Source organism: Myiozetetes cayanensis, unplaced genomic scaffold, assembly GCF_022539395.1.
Source record: "Myiozetetes cayanensis isolate MyiCay16 unplaced genomic scaffold, myiCay2020 scf27, whole genome shotgun sequence".
Taxonomy (NCBI): Eukaryota; Metazoa; Chordata; class Aves; order Passeriformes; family Tyrannidae; genus Myiozetetes; species Myiozetetes cayanensis.
In genome coordinates, this window is record NW_026087488.1 from 5,083,606 (window position 1) to 5,101,524 (window position 17,919).

At 60.4% G+C, this 17,919-nt stretch overlaps 3 protein-coding genes across 3 annotated transcripts in view; all 3 read left to right on the plus strand.

Annotated features, from left to right (window-relative positions):
* The first annotated feature begins 8 nt into the window (after positions 1–8).
* On the plus strand, positions 9–3,568 carry RILP (Rab interacting lysosomal protein). The gene is made up of 7 exons (XM_050322124.1): positions 9–239; positions 639–762; positions 1,228–1,349; positions 1,529–1,720; positions 2,114–2,277; positions 2,984–3,067; positions 3,412–3,568. The coding sequence occupies exons 1-7, from the start codon at positions 9–11 to the stop codon at positions 3,566–3,568; spliced, it is 1,074 nt and encodes a 357-aa protein (XP_050178081.1).
* SCARF1 (scavenger receptor class F member 1) lies at positions 3,010–11,305 on the plus strand. Its single transcript, XM_050321616.1, has 12 exons — positions 3,010–3,067; positions 5,061–5,263; positions 5,960–6,021; positions 6,341–6,442; positions 6,553–7,078; positions 7,523–7,741; positions 7,829–7,957; positions 8,044–8,147; positions 8,362–8,473; positions 8,550–8,674; positions 8,835–8,972; positions 9,324–11,305. The coding sequence occupies exons 2-12, from the start codon at positions 5,169–5,171 to the stop codon at positions 10,328–10,330; spliced, it is 2,619 nt and encodes an 872-aa protein (XP_050177573.1). The 5' UTR covers positions 3,010–3,067; positions 5,061–5,168; the 3' UTR covers positions 10,331–11,305.
* A 3,846-nt stretch (positions 11,306–15,151) lies between these two features.
* The window catches only part of SLC43A2 (solute carrier family 43 member 2), a 32,467-nt gene continuing 29,699 nt past the window's right edge, over positions 15,152–17,919 (plus strand). Inside the window, exons 1-2 of the mRNA XM_050321618.1 lie at positions 15,152–15,217; positions 16,856–17,050. Coding sequence (XP_050177575.1) covers positions 16,891–17,050 — 160 coding nt within the window. The 5' untranslated portion in view covers positions 15,152–15,217; positions 16,856–16,890. The remainder of the gene's footprint in view (positions 15,218–16,855; positions 17,051–17,919) is intronic.

Consider the following 17,919-nt stretch of genomic DNA (forward strand, 5'->3'; position numbering starts at 1 on the left):
CCCGGGCCATGGCGGAGCCGCTGTGGCGAACCCCGCCGGGCCGCCTGGCCCCGCCGCACGTCTATCGCATGGCGGGGGCTCTGGGCGCCGAGCTGCGCCGCGTCTCCGCCCGCTTCGGGCCCGAGGCCGTGGCCGGGCTGGTGCCGCCCGTGGTGCGGCTGCTGGAGCTGCTGGAGGCGCTGGTGGCCCCGGCGGGCGCCGAGGCGGGGGAGGCGCCGGCCGGGCCGCAGGAGGCGGAGGTGAGCGGGGCGCGGGGACCTTCCCGGTGCCACCGACCCGCGTGTGTCCCCCTGGAGCGTCCGTGGGGACGGCTCCGAGCCGGCTGTTCCACGTCCTGTGGGACGGTTCCGACCTCGTTGACCCCGTTCCCCGTAGGGCCGGCCCTGTCCCGGCTGTCCCCTTTGCCCAGCGGTTGGCTCTGACTCGGCTGTCCCGCATCCCCTGGGACGGCGCTGGCCTGGCTGTCTGTTCCGTGGGATGGCTCTGACCCGGCTGTCCCCCATCCCCTGGGGTGGCTCCGACCTGTCTGACCCAGTTGACCCTCCCTGGGATGGCTCCCACCCGGCTGTCCCGCTTTCTCGGGGAGGTGGCTCTGACCTGGCTGTCCCCCATCCCCTGACCCGGCTGTGCACCCCCAGGACCCGGAGCAGAGGCTGTGGGAGGCCGAGCGCCGGGAGCGAGCCCTGCATGGCCGCCTGGCCTGCCTGGAGGAGCAGAACCGGCAGCTCCTGGGGCAGCTTGCGGAGAGCCAGTCCCAGGAAGGTGGGTGTCCCAGCGGACTTGGGGTCCCCTGATGCCACAGGGTGGCCCTGTGGGGGATGGCAGGTTGGGTGCAGGGCTGAACCTGCTCTCTGGAGCCTGGAGACCTGATTTCTCCCTCAGCCCTGCAGACCTGTCCTGCCAGGGAGCATAAATGTTACCTTGTTCTGCAATCACAGGGACCCCAAACCCCCAGAGCAGCCCTAAGCCCCCAGGACCAAGCTGGGACCCCTCCCAGGAGAGAGGTGGAGGCAGGCATAGGGTGGTACAGGCTGCTTTGCCAGCACAAGGATGTGTTTGGGATGGCCTAAAGCTTTCAGCTTCCCTCTTTCCACTGTTTCTACTCTGAGATCTACCAGTAATGTTAGAGTCTGGCAGAAAGACTGAGGAACGTCGCAGTGTCAGGGATTAGGGGAGTCTGTGGATCCTGGAGGCCACTCATGCCTGTGTGGCCGTGTCTGGTCTCAGACAGCACAGCACGGAAGGAGCGGGAGGTGATGCTGCGGCTGAAGGAGGTGGTGGACAAACAGAGGGACGAACTTCGCGCCCAGGCCCACGAGATTGTCTGCAAGAGCCGAGACACGGAGGCGGTGAGGGGTGTGGGAGCTCACGGGCGTGGTGCAGAGGGCCTGGGCAGCTGCTTTCACGTCACAACCCCCTCCCAGGGCTGTCACGGCTGCTGAGCCTGCTGGGGCAGTGCCTTGCCCGGCGGCTCTGATGTCCCTGGGTGGGGACACAGCCTCACTTTTGCCTGCCCTGGGCCCTCCAGCTGCAGGAACAGCTGCACCGCTTCATGTCCATGAACGAGGACCTGCGGCACAAGGTGGCCGTGGTGCAGGCTCAGCTCAAGAGTGCTCTGGAGCAGAAGGCGGACCTGGAGGCTGAAATGCTGCAAATCCAGACAGAAACGAGCAGGAGGAGCAGGACAGCCCAGGAGACCCAGCGGCCAGAGCCCAGCCTGGTGAGTCTGAGCCTGTGGCATCACTGACACTGACCTGACATTGCCAGCCCTGTGTGGAGCTTCTGGCACACCCAGACCACCCAGCTGCCAGCAGGACATGGTTGTTCAAGTAACCCCACAGCTGAAAATTGAACAGTGATGCCAGTAACATCTTTTCCTGTAAAAATTGGTAGGGGTGGAGCGAAGCGAGGTGACAGGAGGAAAAACCAGGTGGGACTTGAAGGATGAGGAGGGTTTGCCACGTGGGGTGATGGCAGCAGGTGCTGGCCCGTGGAGGCCTGCAGCAGCAAACTCATTCCTGAGGCTTCCATCTCTGCCTGCTCGTGGCACCCAGCCTTTGGGTGGGGGTTTTGGGGTCTCTCTTTCATGCTGACTCTCTTTCCATGCCCCCAGGAAGGAACCCCATCACCCACGGAGGAGTCACAGCACCAGGAAGGGGACAGGAGCCCTGCTCAGTGCTGCTTCTCCAAGGAAGAGCTGCAGCAGATCCTGCAAGAGCGGAATGAGCTCAAGACCAACCTGTTCTTGGTGCAGGAGGAACTGGCCTATTACCAGCGGTGAGTCCTGCTGTGGTGGTGGGGGACAGTGAGCCGGGTCCCTCCTGTCCCTGCAGCCCATCAGAGGCTGTTTGTGACTCAGCTGGGGTGGAATCTTTCCCAGGCTGTTGATTAACCAACTGTCTGCTTTTTGTCAGGGAGCTGCTGAACGAGGAGAGAATTCCCGGCTTCTTCTTGGATGCAATGAAGTCAAATATCAAAAAACAGAGAAAAAAATCAGAGCCAAAATGCTGGGAACGACGGAGGAGTCGGCGAGCAGGTGAGTCCATCTGGCCATGGCCTCCTGTGCAGGGTTGGTGCTGCCTGCCAGGCTCTGGTGTTTCCATGTGCTGTGACACCCTGGAATGGAACTCCCCCAGACACAGAGCTGCCTCCTCCCTCCAGAGATCAAAGGTTTAATGTCTGCAGTTTAATGTCTTGCTCAGGCCTAGCCCTGGCAGCACCCCAGGGCCTGGGCTCTTTGCTGCAACTCCTGTGTCCCTGTCACACATGACCTGGCCAAATGCCACTTGTCCCTGCGTGTGTGTGACAAAAGAGAGGCGAGGTGGTGGCACTGGGAGCACTGGACAAGGCAGACTGGCCCCTGCACTGTATGGGTGGAGGTTTGTCCAGCTCCAGAGGGAGCCCCGGGGTGGCTCCAGCACTCACTGCTGTGTTGGGTCTGTGGCTCAGTGCAGGTTTTTCCCCCTATTTCTTTGTCCTGCAGTGAGGAAGATGAGGGCTCCTGGCTCCCAGCTCATGGCACAGACTGTGTGGATGCTCAGCCTTCTGAATCCAGAATTAGGAGCTTGTAAGTTTACTCTTGTGCTGGTGGGGACAGACAGCTCTGCCAGTGAGGGCATTGGGGCTTAGCTGGGGCCTGGTACCTGCTGAGCTTGGGTATGACAGGAAAGGAGTTGGGTTGCCCCGTGCAGGTCTGGCAGGGATGCTGCCAAAATGGGGGTCATTGGTTTAGGGAGGATCTGCCGTGACCTGGGCAGGGCCAGGGCAAGCCTTGCTGCTGCCCCTGCAGTGCCACACACTCCCAGCCAGGCTGTGTCCTCCTGCTGCCACCAAAGCAGAGGGAGGTTGGGATCCGACAGCTTCCCTGGGAAGGTTCTTCTCCCCCACGGCCATTATCTGCTCTCTCTGCAGTTTTGGGCTGTGGTATCAGGGCAGCAACAAAGACCCCCCCATATCCAGCTGCTCTGGCACCTGGGAGATCATCGACTCGCTGGACACAGAGGTGGAGCCGCAGGGAGAGAAGGAGCCGGCAGCCAGTGCCCCCAACAGAGCCACGGCACCCCTCTGACCCCACCTGAACGGGAGCTGATCTGACCTCACGGCAGCACTTCCCGGCTCCTCTTCCTCCGGCGTCTTCGAGAGCGGCACGGCAGCCCCGGCCCCTTCCCTGTGCCGTGGTGATGGCGAAGCCGGAGCGTGGGCAGATTGCTGTGAACCCCCTGGGACACTCGGGTGTGGGGTGCCAGCCTGGCATGGGACAGCTCAGCCCCTCTGGGCATCTCTGCCCATCAGCCACCCTTTCCCTGTGCCCGTGACTTAACTACAGGGGGTCCTGCACAGCTGTGCCCCCCTCCCCATTTCTCTCTGCTTTTAGCTCAGCATGGTGGGGTCTCCACCACAAAAGGGCTCTTCCCATCCACTGGTGGCTCTTTCTGCCAAACCCCCCTGGCTCAGAGCCCAGGATCCCATCACCTGATCCTGCTCTAGGGGGGGATGTTTCACTTCACCCCTTTCCATTCGTACCTCCCCCGTCCCTGCAATGTGAAGGTTGAGGTGGGGTGTCCTGGGGTCACCACACGGCTGGGAGAGGCTGAGCACACTGCACCAGGTGTCCAGGTGCTCCTGTAACTGGGAGCAGCCAGGATCAGCACTACCAGTGCCACTCCTGCACTTTTTAGGCATGAGGTGAATCAGTTTTGTACTGGGACCTCTTCCTGCTACTGCTGGGACCTAAAGGCTGGAACAATCCTTGTGTTCATGGGGGCCAGTCGGTCCCCTCAGGTCAGGTACTTTATAGCTTTAAAACTGGAGTTGGAAATAAATCAATCTCTTGTTTCTTCTCTGAGGTGCCCCTGCTCTCTCCTGGCTTGGGAAGGGGCTGGGTGGTGCTCCCGGGCTTCACTCACCATTCTGCAGTGTAGCCACCAGTGGCTGTGCTCTGCCAGCCCCCTGAGCCCCCTTTGGTGGGTCAGCAGTGATGGGAGGGGGCTCCAGGGGTGTGATGCTGCAGCTCTGGGCGTGGAGGAGTTAAGTCCTGCGTGGCCAGGGGAGCAGTTGTGCTTCCAGCCAGGAATCCCCCCAGGCTGAGCCGGCCTTGGGTAGGAAAAAGGTGTTTCCTGTGCATCTGCTGACACAAAGCTCCTGGGGACACGGCGAGGTGGGACAGTGGCCAGCAGCCCTCCAAGGGCCAGCACAGGTCAGGCTGTGTTGCCATGGGGGATGTGGGACCCCACCTCTGAGCCCCTACCAGGGGTTGGCAGTGCCAGGGGCTGGCTCATGGGGGTCGGGGCAGGGGGAGGCAGCGGATGCCCTGCATGGGCTGGGGGGGGGGCATTGGCTAAAACAGCTTTGGGGGCGACAGAGGGAGGCACAGGGGGAGCCAGGTGAGATGCTCAGGCAGGTACCAGCCCCTGTGTGGTTGTGCCAAGCCCTTGGATGCCCATTTCTGCTGGCAGGGTGGCAGCAAGGGCCGAAAATAACCCTGTAGTGGCATTCCCTGCTCCCCTCCCCGACGCAATCCTGACGTCTGGATTGGGGTGACTCCTCCCGCGTTTCCTCAGGAAGAAACCCAAGGCTGGAGGGAGGAAGAGGCCGCACCACGGGAGGGACGGGACAGACGGACGCCAGCGTGGGGCTGGGGAGCCACCAGGACTTGGGCCCTGGTGGGGATGGGGAGTGCCCGGCCCATCCTCTGCCTCCAGCTGTGGCTGTGGGTGCACAGCTCTGCCCAGGAACTTGACCCCGATGGCAGGAACGTCTGCAGGTAGGTGCCATGGGGGGTCCCCACTTGTACCACTCCATCTCCTGGGCCTCTCAGCAGCCCCAGAGGTGTGTTGTCTGTCTGTCCTTCCACAGAGGGAGATCTGCAGCCTGGTGTCATGTGAGTGAGAGACTGGGGTGATGCTGGGGAGTGTAGCTGGGGCACCCAGGGACATCTGGGCCCCTTCTCCAGGGGTTATTTCTCATTCACTCCAGTGCACGGGGCAACAGGGGGATACGGGACCCTTGGCAAAACTCACTGTGGGGAATCACTGTGGGCAAACCCCGAAGGGCTTTGGGAGCTGATGTCCCCCCATTTGCTGCCATGTTGCCTCTCCCATCACCAGTGATGCCCTTGGCTGCCTTCTCTCCAATGCCTTATTTCTGTGTTGCTGGTGAAGCTTTGAGCCGCTCCCAGGGCACTGGGGACCCATCACAGGCTCCATAGCGGCATTCCCGGCAGTTTGGGCAGGCCAGCCCCACCGCCCACTCAGGCTGCAGGCTCCTAAATTTCCTTCTATTTTGCTGGTTTCCTTCCGGAGCGTTGTCCTTGGGGCCGTGCCGCTGTCCCACCGCCGGGGCAAGCGATCGCCTCGCCTTGGCTGAAGCCACAAGCAAAGCTGCCCTGGCCCCAGCACCCCCTGCCCTGGCCCTGACACTCCCTTCCCTGGCTGACAGATCCCCGGGGTCTCTCCCACAGGCTCCCCACTGGCCTGGAGTGCTGCCCTGGCTGGAAGCAGGACGGGCAGGAGTGCACAGTTGGTGAGTGTTGGATGATGACAAAGCTGGACATTCGGTCCCCGTTCTTTTCCAGGCAGCTCCTCTGCAGTGCTGGGTGTTGGGGGAAACCCTGCAGCTCTGCTCGAGGAGTGGTGGGGTGCTGCGCCATGGGGACCCCCAAATGCCCACTGAGCAAGCTGCTGATGGTGCTGTGGCTCGGGTGGAGGGATGGAGCGGGAAGCGGGATGGTGGATTCCCTGGGAAGTCTGTCCCTGCAGGAGCTGGTGGCAGGTGGTCTGGCAGAGGGGTGTGAGCTCAGGGGGGGCCGTCGTGTGCTGATGTTTCTGCCCTGTCACCACAGCACTGTGCGAGGGGAAGGACGCCTGTGGGGAGGACGAGGTGTGTGTGAAACCCGGGGTCTGCCGCTGCAAACCCGGCTTCTTCGGAGCAGACTGCAGTTCCCGTGAGTGTTCCCACAGGGCTCAGCCCTCACCATCGCCTTTGCCAACCTGGATGCTCCACAGGGGCTGCAGGGCTTCCCCCCCACTCCTCACTGTCCCCTTCCCCCCGCAGGCTGCCCCGAGCAGTACTGGGGCCCCGACTGCAAACAGAGCTGCCCGTGCCACCCCAACGGGCGCTGCGACCCGGTGAGCGGCCACTGCACCTGCGACCCCAACCACTGGGGACAGCTCTGCCAGTTCCCCTGCCAGTGTGGCCCCCACGGCCGCTGCGACCCCCAGACGGGCGCCTGCCGCTGCGAGCCGGGCTGGTGGGCGCCCAACTGCAAGAAGCAATGTCAGTGCAACCTCGCCAGCTCCCACTGCGACCCTCTGACCGGGCTCTGCCGCTGCCTGCCGGGCTGGTGGGGCAGGAGGTGCAGCTTCAAGTGCTCCTGCAACCTCTCTCCCTGCACCCAGGAGACGGGCAAGTGCGAGTGCAAGGCCGGGTTTTGGGGGCCGGCGTGCCAGCGGCGCTGTGAGTGCGTGCGCGGCTCCTGCAGCCCCGTCACCGGCCACTGCACCTGCGACCCCGGCTACCAGGGCAGGAGCTGCCGGGAGCCCTGCCCGGCGGGGAAATACGGCTCTCAGTGCGTGCACAGGTGAGCTGGGGGCAGCAGGGGGGTCCAGTGAGTACCCCCGGGTGGCAGTCACACCTTGGGGGGGAAGTCATCATGGTGGTGTTTGTCCCTTTGTCTGGGCAGGGAGACCCATCCTGGGGGGTTTAAGCATCCCTGGTTGGATGCAGCATCAGCGTTGCCCCAAAAGAAACATCTCACTTATGCCAGCAGAAAGCACTGGTGTCACCCTAAAATCGCATTGTCTTTAGTTCTGCTCCCCAGGCTGATAAAACATCATCTCCCCTGGTCTCTTCCAACCAGAATATTTTTGCTTTCCTCCTGTCCTCTTGCTGCTACAGAGTGCTGGGCACTACACAGTATTTCCCTGTGGTCCAAACTGTTGCTCAGTGCTGGTGTGGGGTGAAACCTGCTTTTTGAGGGGCCAGGGGTGGGTGTTGTGACCTCACTGCCCCTCTGCCCATGCAGCTGTGGGAACTGCAAGCGCAGCCAGCCCTGCTCACCCGTGGATGGCTTCTGCCTGGCCTGCCAGCCTGGCTGGAACGGGACTCTCTGCAAGGATCCCTGCGCTCCCGGTTTCCACGGCGAGAGCTGCCTCCAGCCATGCCCCCGCTGCCGGCGTGGGGAGCCCTGTGACCCCCAGACTGGGTCCTGCCTGCACTGTGATCCCGGCTGGACAGGACCCAGGTATGCCCAGGATGGGGTCTCTGGTCCTCAGGAGGGTCCCTGCCCTGCAGGTGCAGTTGGCTGATGCTTCGCTCTTTGTCTCGGCAGCTGCAACAACTCCTGCCCCACAGGCACCTTTGGCGATGGGTGCCAGCTCCTCTGCCCCGAGTGTGTTGCGGGGAGCTGTGATCCCGTGACAGGAGTTTGCATCTGCCAGGCAGGCTACTGGGGAGACAGGTAACGCCAGGATAATTCTGGGAGCGGGGCAGGGCTGGGGCCTCGCTCTCTCCAGGAGCATTTCCCTCCTTTCCTCTCTCTTCCAGCTGCAACGACACCTGTCCCGAGGGGTATTTTGGAGTGAATTGTTCCGAGCCCTGCCAGTGCTCCCGGGGGACCTGCGACCCTGTGCAGGGTCACTGTGTGCTGAGTAAGAGCAACCTCAAATTTTCTACTCGGCACTGGGCAAGAGACGGTCACATCCTCACTGGGGAAGGTGCAGGGAGGCTGGGATGCAGCCTGGTCCTACCTGGTGCTTCCTGGTACCACCACGAGTTGCCAGCTCCTGCAGTCTCCATGCAGGGCAGTTCTCTGGGCTGCGCAGCCACAGGACATTCCACACTCAACCCATGCTCTCCACGCAGGTTTGAAGGACCACGGAGCCCTTGCAGCCGCCATCCTTGTCCCTCTCCTGCTGCTGCTGCTCTGTGTTGCCTGCTGTTGCTGTGGAGCCGGCCCAGCAGATGCTAGAGACAGGTATTTTGTCATATTTTGCAACCTCTGACACAAAGCCCATCTCCTGTGTCCCTTGATGTCCACCTCTGCTGTGCAGGGCGGCTGTGCCGGACGACGATGTGGTGGCCAGGATGAAGCACCACGTGCAGGGGGTGCTGGCGAACCTCGGTGCTATGATGCCCTGCTTCAACCTGGCTGGCTCCAAACTCCCCAAAGTCACAGGTAAAGAAAGCAGAGCTGCCAACAGCACTTCCAGAGGGTCACCCCCACCCCGTGATCTCTGCAGTGTCACCATTTGGAGGGAAGCTTCCAACCCCTCTCCCACCCCAGCCCTGAGCACCCTGGGGTGCCCAAGCTCAGCTGGGTGTCTTCTCCTTCCCAGTTTCCCACCACGACACAGAAATCCCCTTCAACCCCAGCTTCATCGAGTCGCCATCGGCTGCGTGGGTTTCAGACAGCTCCTTCTCCTCCTTTGACACTGACAACGAGGGACCTGAGTACTCTGTCCCTCCCAGAGAAGGTGACACTCGTGGTTGCTCCTCCTCTCCCTGGTCACCCACAGCCTGTCCGGGCTGCCAGGGTCAATCCTGCCCCGTTACCAACCTTGGCTGTCCCAAGGATGGGTGCTGGGCACAGACAGTGTTTATTTCCATGCCCTTGTTTTCCTGTCTGCAGGGACACACCAGGGCTGTGCTTGACCTCGTGTGACAGGACGTGCCCAGCATGGGCAGTCCCATTTCACAACCTTCTCCCTGGGAAACGATCCCAGGGACAATGCTGTTGCCCCAACCCCTGTCCCAGTGTCCCCGAGTGTGTCCCTGGGCAGGGCAGTAGCTCTGGCAGCCGTAACTCTTGTCACCTCCTCCCACAGGCATCCCGCTGCTGGGGGGGGCTGAGCTGCAGGATGGGGCATCCCCCCCTGGGGAGGTGCTCCCGGACCCATCCGCCTTCGACTCCGAGGATGTGTCCCAGCCCTTCGCCATCCCTCGCACCTCCAGCATCGCCAAGGCCAAGCGACCCTCCGTGTCCTTTGCCGAGGGGACAAAATTTGGGGCAGTGGAGACGCCCAGCCCCGGTCGGAAGCCCAAGACCCCGTGGGGCCCATCCAAGCTGACCCAAACACCAGGGGATGTGGCAGCTGAACCCCAGAGCGAGCGACCAGCCAGTGATTGCTACGAGAACCCTGAGCCCCTCAGCAAGGGGGAGGAAAGCCACCGGCCATCGCCACGGGCCACCCCGGGGGGACGCAGGAGGGTGATCTCCAGCACCAGGCACGTGGCCCAGAGAGTGGAGGCACTGGAAGCAGCTGCAAAATCTGGCAGCTGGGAGGCGAAGGGGAAAGAACCCAACGTCACCACCATCTACATGATGGTGGGAACGGCTGGGCAGGACCCCAAGGCGGAAGGAGGCGGCGAGGGACCGGTCCAGGCTGTGCTGAAGCGTCTGGGCAGCTTGCAGAAGGGCAAGTGGGCTGCCAAGGAGGAGCCCAAGGTGAGGAGGAGCATGGAGGCCATCCAGAAACCACCCCGCCGGGCCCTGGCGCAACGCAGAGACTCTGTGAACAGCTGCAAGCAGAGGGAGAGCGTCCCAGGGGCTCCTGCCGAGCCATCCCCCAGCAAGCACCAGAATCTCCCTGCGAAGAGACTGTCCCTCCTTCTTGCAGCTCTCTCATCCAAAAGCACCGGAGCCCAGGACGGGGCCAGCGAAGCTGTGGGTGCCACTGAGAGGGGCAAAAGCCCTGAGTTAGTTGTCAGCCTCGAAACAAAGGGCCAGGCTGCCATGGAGGAAGAACCCAAATATGAGAATGTGACCAGCAGTGGTGCCAATTCACCCTCCAGCCCTGGCAAGGAGCTGCTGGCCACCCCTGCAGCCACCTGAGCCACCACTGATGCCTCCAACCCCATCCTGGGGGGAGCTGAGATCCCCCTCCGATCTGTGAACTGGAGAAGCATTGAGCCTTTCCCTGATCCCCTCTCTTCCCTCTGTGCCTTGTTGCTGGACCCTCGCTGGCTGGCACAGCCGGTGAGGCGGGTGATGTCAAGAGCCACAGCGGTGGCAGCCTGGGGGATTGTGGTGCTTCAGAGCTGTTTTCCTGCTCCCCCCTGCCCTACCTGCCACGCTGGTGTCTGCAAAGCCTGGGGCCACAGCGATGCTCTGGATGTGATGGTGACACCTTCAAGTCCTGGGGACATACAGCCTCTTAAACAGGAGCAGGGCTGCTGGAGGCTCAGCTGGGAAAGGCACAGGCAAAAATCAATCTCACCCCGTTGGCTTTCGCTTTTCCCTGTCCCAATTCCAGTGATGCTGCTCGGAGCCTCTTGCTGTAAAAGGTGCTTCTCGCTGAAGGGGATTATTTTGTGGAGCTGGGCTGAGGAGAGAGAAAATTAATTTTAGCTGCTTATCTCAAAGGGTATCTGGGTCTGCAGGGGTTTATCTGTGTGGCTTCTGTGGCAGGCCCTGGCTACCTTTGCTTCCACTTACTCATGCAGCTCATGGAAAGGCTTGTGGCATGGCATGGGGTGTAAAACTCCACACAATACCAAGCTGCAGCCATGCGAGAGCAAACGTGGCAGCTGGGCAGTGCCCATCAACCTGCACACCCAGCACTGTGCTGGTCCCAATAAGGACAAAAGTTGCACGGAAAATGGGATTTCCACGGGTGCCCTGAGCTCCTGTCATCTCCCACGCCTCGTTCCTGCTGTAAAGGCGGTTGAGATGTCCAAGAGGATTGCAGTGTGATCTGGCTGTAGATGTGTCTAAGTGGCAGAAGGTTTATTGTACATTTTTCTGTTATTTTGCATGTGGCATGAAAGCCTTGGAATGAAAATTAAATGTTACCAAACCCCTTCAGGAGATGGGTTTCCCAACCACCCTCTGAATCAAAGACATGGCCAGGAATATTCTCCAAAGTGTGGAAACATTTGGTGGCCTTAGGCTTTTGGTTTTTTGGTGGTTTGTTTCACATGTTCTGGTTCTGCTGAATTCTGAACTCTCACTCAGTGAGCTGAGTTCTCCACAGAGCTGGAGACAGGAGTGCAGAGGGAATGTGAGTGGGCTGTGAGCACCCAGAGCACCTACACTGCAGCCTGAACCTCACATGTCATGTGCAGAGCTCCGTGTGAACCCTTCTGGTCTGGCACTGCTCATTTGGGGTTCAGGGTTTGGGGTGTTTCAGAAAACACAGTAGGTTTTGCTTTTACCCTTTTGCTTTTCATGGGTGCCTCTCCACAATGCAAAGCACCAAATCCCCACAGTCCTGATTTTGGCTGGGAGGCTTCCAATTTTGCAGCCAGCATGAAGCGCTCTTTCCTGCAGTGGAATCATCCACTGCCACGATTATAACATCAAATATTCCGGTATACAAGTAAAAATGCTCACCCTGGCAGGACTGGAGCAGCAGCCTGGCCAGACCTCTGCTCTGCACAGGCTATTTTTTGTTTTGACAGTTTCATTACGGAGGCAGGGACGTTTGATTTATAAGCAGCCATTTTTTCCCCCTAATCGGGTGGATATTTTCAGCCTGTGAGCTGAGCAGTGTTGTGCCAGAAGTGAACGTCACGTGAGCTGGTCTGCCCTGGGTACAGCATGTAAATAGCTGACAGCAACCTGACAGCCCTCCTGCCACTGAAAGCAGAGAAGGAGAGAGCGCCGCTACCTCTGGTGCTGAGCCCGAGGCAGGATGTTTCCCCGGCTTGAAGATGAAGCATCTTCGTCCTGTCTGGGCGGTGCGAGGGAAAGGAGCTGTGGATTTCCAGCGAGTGGCTGCCCATGCACACACCGGCAGCGTGGCTGCGCTGGTGTCTTCTTGCTGAGGATGCTCCCAGTCAGGCTTTGCCGTGGTTTTAATCCTGGATGCGGGAGATCTGCAGGGCTGGCGGGTGACAGAGGGTTTGATGCCTTCCCGTGCTGGATCTCTGACTTTCCAAATCCTGCTGCAGTGGATTTAAGACAGACAGTGGGAAGTGATCCGTGTGCAGGTCCTGTCTGTAAGCAGAGAGGTGTCTGTGCTCTGCTGGGGCAGCTCTTGGCTCACAGGTAGGAACAGAGGCTCGAGCTGTACCTCATGGCCACAGGGGTCTGTCCATTAACCTGCAGCCTTGTTGTGTCTCTTCCCAAACTTCCCAAGCATTTGAAGAGGACCATGTCATTTATTCCAGTGGCTCTGTCAGAGCAGGAGCTGTCACCTCCCTTCCAGCCTAAGCTCATTCCTGGCCAGTTTCTAAAAATGTGTCTCTGTGTCAGTGCTGTTCTTCGGCTTCACTTTATTTTTCTCCCTGTGCTGTTTACTTAGACCCTGGGGTATTTATAGCTGATCATGAATCACCTGATAGCTTCTTTTCTCCTTCTAGGATAGGAAACCTGAGCCCCCTCTGTGCTCTTGCTGTGGCAAAGGGTTCCCGTGTCCCCAAACATCCTCTGAGCCCTCCTCGTGCTCCCTCCTATCGGGGTTTGTGTTTTTTGGACACAGCAACCAGGTCTGGGTGCTCAGGTCTCCCGGGGTCTCCCGCTGTCTCAGCCTTCCTCTACCTCTGCTAAACACATGGCACTGATCCAGGCTGCCTTGTTTTCTTTGGGCTTTTGTTTGTTTGTTTGCATTGGCTTAAATCCACTTTCCAGCTGCTGAAGCGTTTTACCCTTCTCCCACAGCCAAGGCCGAGGAGTTTCCTCTTCCCACCCACCCCAGCCTGCCCCTTTCAAAGGGGTGGTGGGTAAAAGTCCCTCTGCTTCCTCTGGGGTGTTTACCTATCACAAGTGCTATTTTCAACTCCTTTGGCTGAGAAAATGTTCCCTGTAATGATTCTAGGGATACATGGACACCTCTTCTGGCCCAGGGCCTCACTAGTGAGGGATGGGCTTATGGCAGGAGCGGAAATCCCACAGAAGGATGCTGTGAAAATAAATTCAGTAGAAGAAGAGAGCAGAGCTCTGGTGAGCTCGGATGTGAAGCTGCTCTTGTGGCTTGTGATGATTTTACTTTTATTTCATGAAATTGGACTGCATCCCCAGCAGTGTGACCAGCAGGTCCAGGGAGGGGATTCTCCCCTCTCCTCTGCTCTCCTGAGGCCCCACCTGGAGCGCTCTGTCCAGCTGTGAGGAGCCCAAAATAAGGATGTGCATCTATTGGAGCAAGTCCAAAGGAGACCACGAAGATGATCAGAGGCTGAAGCACCTCTGCTGTGGAGACAGGCTGAGAGAGCTGGGACTGTTCAGCCTGGAGAAGAGACTCCAGGGAGACTTTATAGCACCTTCTAGTGGGTAAAGGGACTCCAAGGGAGCTTGAGAGGGACTTTGACAGGATAAGGGGGAATGGCTTCCCACTGCTAGAGGGCAGGGTTAGATTAGATATCGGGAAGAAAATCTATCCTGTGAGGGTGGGGAGGCCCTGGCACAAGTTGCTGGGATCTCTGTAAGGCCAGCTTGGACAGGGCTTGGAGAAACCTGGTCTGGGGGAAGGTGTCCCTGCCCATGACAGTGGGCTGGAATGAGATGAACTTTAAGGTTCCTTCCAACCCAAACCATTCTGTGGTTCCTTCCAACCCAAACCATTCTGTGGTTCCATGAACGAGCTGACTGTGCTTGTGAGCTGGGGTGTCTCAGGGGCTCATTGCCCCAGTCCAGCTGTGCCATGAGAGTGCTCAGTCCTGGGTGCCTGCTCCCTAACCAGCCTTTTAACGAGGGAAGAGCAGCTTCTCTGCTCCCTCCTTGGTCAAGGGAGCAGGACAGGTGGGATTTGCAGGACAGGTGGGTTTCACAGGGCGGATCCGGTGCCTGTAACCGCGGCAGAGGAGCGACAGCACAGGTGCTGTCACCGACACGGCTCCGTGTGGCCCGGCCGGGCTGTGCGAGCAGGAGCCGCTCCGCTGTCGCGCAGTGAGCGCGGTGCGGCTCCTCCGGCTGCCGCCCGGGGCCGGCGGAGACCGGCGGAGACCGGCACCGAACCCGGTGGGCGGGGCGGGGCGGGGAGCAGCCGGCGGGGCTCATCCCGCATCACCTCCCGCCGCCTTCGCCGTCCCCGGGGGTGCCGGTGCGTGTCACGGTCCCCGCGTGGGTGTCCCCGGTGTGCCCTGCCCGCACGGCGGGTGTTGTGTCCCGGGAGAGACCAGGTACGGCCCGGGCCGGGGGTACCGGGCAAGGGGACCTGGGGGATACGGGAGGAGGGGGATACCGGGGAGGGGGCACCGGGTGGGGGTACCAGGGGGATGCCGAGGGGTATCAGGGGGAGATATCGGGGGTGGGGACACCGGGGGGACCGGATGGCGGATATCAGGAGGTACTAAGGGGGGGGGGGTATCGGGGGTACCGAGGGTTGGGGGTACTGGGTGGGGGGTTGTGCCGGGTGGAGATATCGAGGGGTACCGGAAGGATCCCGGGGGGTACCGAGGGTGGGAGTAACTCCCCCACCAGTGGGAGTTACCGGAGGGATCCCGATGGTACCGGAGGGAGATATCGGGGGGTACCGGGAAAATCCCTGGCGGTCCCGGGGGGAGATATCTGGGGGTATCGGGTGGATCCCGGGGGGTGCTGGTGGCAGATATCGAGTGTCCCCGGGGGTGGGTCCCGGGTATCCCGAGTGGATCCCGAGTGGATCCCGGGGATCCGGGGGGTGGGAAGGGGGGCGAGCCGGCACGTGCCCCAGCGGCACCGGCGCGCGCCGCCATTGGGCGGGGCGGGGGCCAATCAGCGGCGGCGCCTGTTTTTGCCTCGGAGGAGGGATAAAAAGCCCGGGCGGGACCGGCGCGGAGCAGAGCAGGTGCGGCACCGGCGGTGAGCGGGCACGGGGGATGGCAGCAGGGGCTATCAGGGGATGGGGGGCTCCATAGGGGAGCCCCGGGGCGCGCCGGGGCCTTGGAGCAGGGCGCGCGGGGTGCGGTTTGCGCGGGGAGGTTTTGCGTGGGGTGTGAGCGAGGAGGGGTTTGCACGGCTGGGTGCGTTGTGGGGGTTGTTGCAGGGAAGGAGGGGTATTTGGGGTGACGGGGTGTATAGGGGTCCGGGGGTGCATGGGGGATTCGTGACAGGCAGCGGAGGGAGAGGGGATGGATGGGCAGAGCCGGGTGGGGGGCTGGATGGGGAGGGGCAGCGGGATGCAGCGGGGCTGTTTGGGGGCCGGGGCGCGGGGTTGGCGCAGAGCATGAGCGGGGTGTGCTGGGCAGAACGGGATGTGCTTGCGGGGCGACTGGCAGGGGGAGGGCAGGGCTGCACCTCTTGTCGCAGAGAGGGGCTCTGGGCTGGGGAGCGGGACTGGAACTGGGGAGGGGGCTGCGGGTGCAGGGATGAGGAAGAGGAGGAGAGGTGATGGAGGAAATGCGTCGTGGGCTGCGCTGGGGCCTGTGCCATGGGGGGGGCACGGCTGCAGGCTGGCTTTTAGGGCAGGGATCTTTGAGCCAGTTTCTGTAGCTGGAAGGGGCGCCACTTCAGGGAGCTGGGTCAGACCCCCATCCCACCAGAGCACCTCAGGCTGGGGCCTCTGCCCCATGGAAAACCCTGGGAAGGTGTCCTGGCTGGGTGTGTGGCCAGCTGGTTTCCCCAGTGTGCTGGATTGAGGTGTGCTCAGCCTGGGAAAAGCCTCAGCTTGTCTAAAATGGTCACCTGCCTTGTGACCCAGGGGTTGCCCCCTCACCTCAGGGTTCCCCAGAGCTGCCCCTTGGCCAGCCAGGTCTGCTTCCAAATCTGCTGCTCTCTCCCGTGGGACCCAGGGACTGGGACAAGTGGAGTTGGGAGACAGTTAATCTGGCCACAGCATCTGTGGGGCAACCTGGAGATGCCAGTGATCTGTGTCCCAGCTGGGTGGTCTGGCAGGTAGCAAAAGGTGCTCCTTGATGAGCCATGGGTGGTATAAATTGCATATATAGGACCCTCACTCACCTTCTGGAGCAGATCTGTGCCCTGTGTGGGGCAGGGCAGAGCTGTTGGCTCATTTAAAGCCACCATTAGGGATGTGGGGCTGTGTTCCCTGTCCCTGCCTCTGCCTGCTGGCAAGCAGGGAGATTGGGGTGCTGGCTGAACCCCCCCCCACTCTGGCACATTTTTCCTCACTGCCTTACAAATGAGCTGCCTGCCCAGTCCAGGTGATGGGGGAGTGGGCTCGGGGCAGTTGCTGTTTGCTGCATTTTCATACCTGTTGCTCAGGAAGTGGAACAGAGTCCTTGAGCGCTCCTGTGTCGCGTGGAGTGTGCACTGGAGGGGCTGTTCCAAGGGCACCTGTGCTCTCCCCCATCCCTCCAGGTCGCTTGGCAAGCTGGTACCTGCAAAAACTAGTTTTGCACCTGAGTGCCTGACGCTCAGCGGGCGGGTTTGCTCGCGCGCTTCTAGGGAGGTCTCCTGTTAAGCCGTGCTCTCTTAACGCTTTTTGAGCAGCGTGTGCCGTGTCTGTGGGCTCACTGAAGCTTGTTCTGCTCCCTGCAGGTTGAGACTGAAGGAGGCCACCTCTCCAAGCAGCCATGGCCCCCACACTTGCCACGGCCCACCGCCGGCGCTGGTGGATGGCGTTCACAGCCATCATCGAGAACCTGCTCTTCTCTGCTGTCCTGCTGGGATGGGGGTCCCTCCTCATCATGCTGAAGGCAGAAGGGTTTTATTCCTACCTGTGCTACGGGCAAGGTAAGGATGCTCTGGGGACTGGTGTGAATAAGTTGCTGCTGAGCTTTGCTGGCGTGGTTTCCCTGTTTTGGGATGGTGTGGAACTGGCTGCAGCAGGGCCGAGCTCCGTGTCGGTGCTGGGATAGAAGGAAGGGATGTGTCCCCTTTTCCAAAACCAGTGGCATTCTTGTCATGGTGCAATGTGCCTGTAGTTGCTGCTGCTCTGCAGAGTGATTGGAAAAAGAAGCTTTAACGATTAAGTGGAGCTTTTCTGGATGGCCTTTTCCACTTGAGCATGAGTTCCTCCTCTGCAGGGAAAGGCTGGATGGGTTCTGGAGGGTGATGGTTGGTGGGCAGAGTTTCCTGAGTTTATAGGAGGAACTTTATAGGCACTTTGTATTTAGTGGCAGGGAGGAAAGTAGTGTGAGTGGCAATAAGATTAGGAGAGTCCAGGGCTGCTGTTAAGAAGAATTTGCAGAAGTAAATGCTGCTGATGTTCTGTTCCTCTTCAAGCACTCAGGATTGTTCAGATCAGGCTGTGTCTCTATGAGGGCTTGAGATTGCCCCAGCCAGAGGAAGTAACTGTCCATGTTGCAGACAGAGCCTGGAAGGGAAGAGGCACTCCTGGTGTGGGAAGGAAAACCCTGGGAAAAACAACCTGGAGGTAGATACATATCCCCAGCCTGGTCATGGGAAGAATTGTGGTCTGGGGAATTCCACAGTGTGGTAGGGTGGACAGTGAGGTTAGAAGGAGCCTGGGGGTAAAGGTGTGGTGTGGATTTGGAAGCTGCTGTACTGACTGAAGGCTTGCATGTGTTCAGAGAGGGGAAGAGCAGAGTGAAGAGAGGCAGGAGGTGTTTGAGTTCTGTCTAGTGATGTATGGTGGTGGA

What these genes read in the sequence shown, in the direction of transcription:
- RILP (XM_050322124.1), top strand. Translation starts at nt 9, where the DNA reads ATGGCGGAGCCGCTGTGGCGAACCCCGCCGGGCCGCCTGGCCCCGCCG. An exon ending in GGAGAGCCAGTCCCAGGAAG is followed by an intron (nt 763 to 1,227) that starts GTGGGTGTCCCA and finishes GTCTGGTCTCAG; the next exon opens with ACAGCACAGCACGGAAGGAG. An exon ending in AGAGCCGAGACACGGAGGCG is followed by an intron (nt 1,350 to 1,528) that starts GTGAGGGGTGTG and finishes TGGGCCCTCCAG; the next exon opens with CTGCAGGAACAGCTGCACCG.
- SCARF1 (XM_050321616.1), top strand. Translation starts at nt 5,169, where the DNA reads ATGGGGAGTGCCCGGCCCATCCTCTGCCTCCAGCTGTGGCTGTGGGTG. An exon ending in GGCTCTCAGTGCGTGCACAG is followed by an intron (nt 7,079 to 7,522) that starts GTGAGCTGGGGG and finishes CTGCCCATGCAG; the next exon opens with CTGTGGGAACTGCAAGCGCA. An exon ending in GCAGGCTACTGGGGAGACAG is followed by an intron (nt 7,958 to 8,043) that starts GTAACGCCAGGA and finishes TCTCTCTTCCAG; the next exon opens with CTGCAACGACACCTGTCCCG.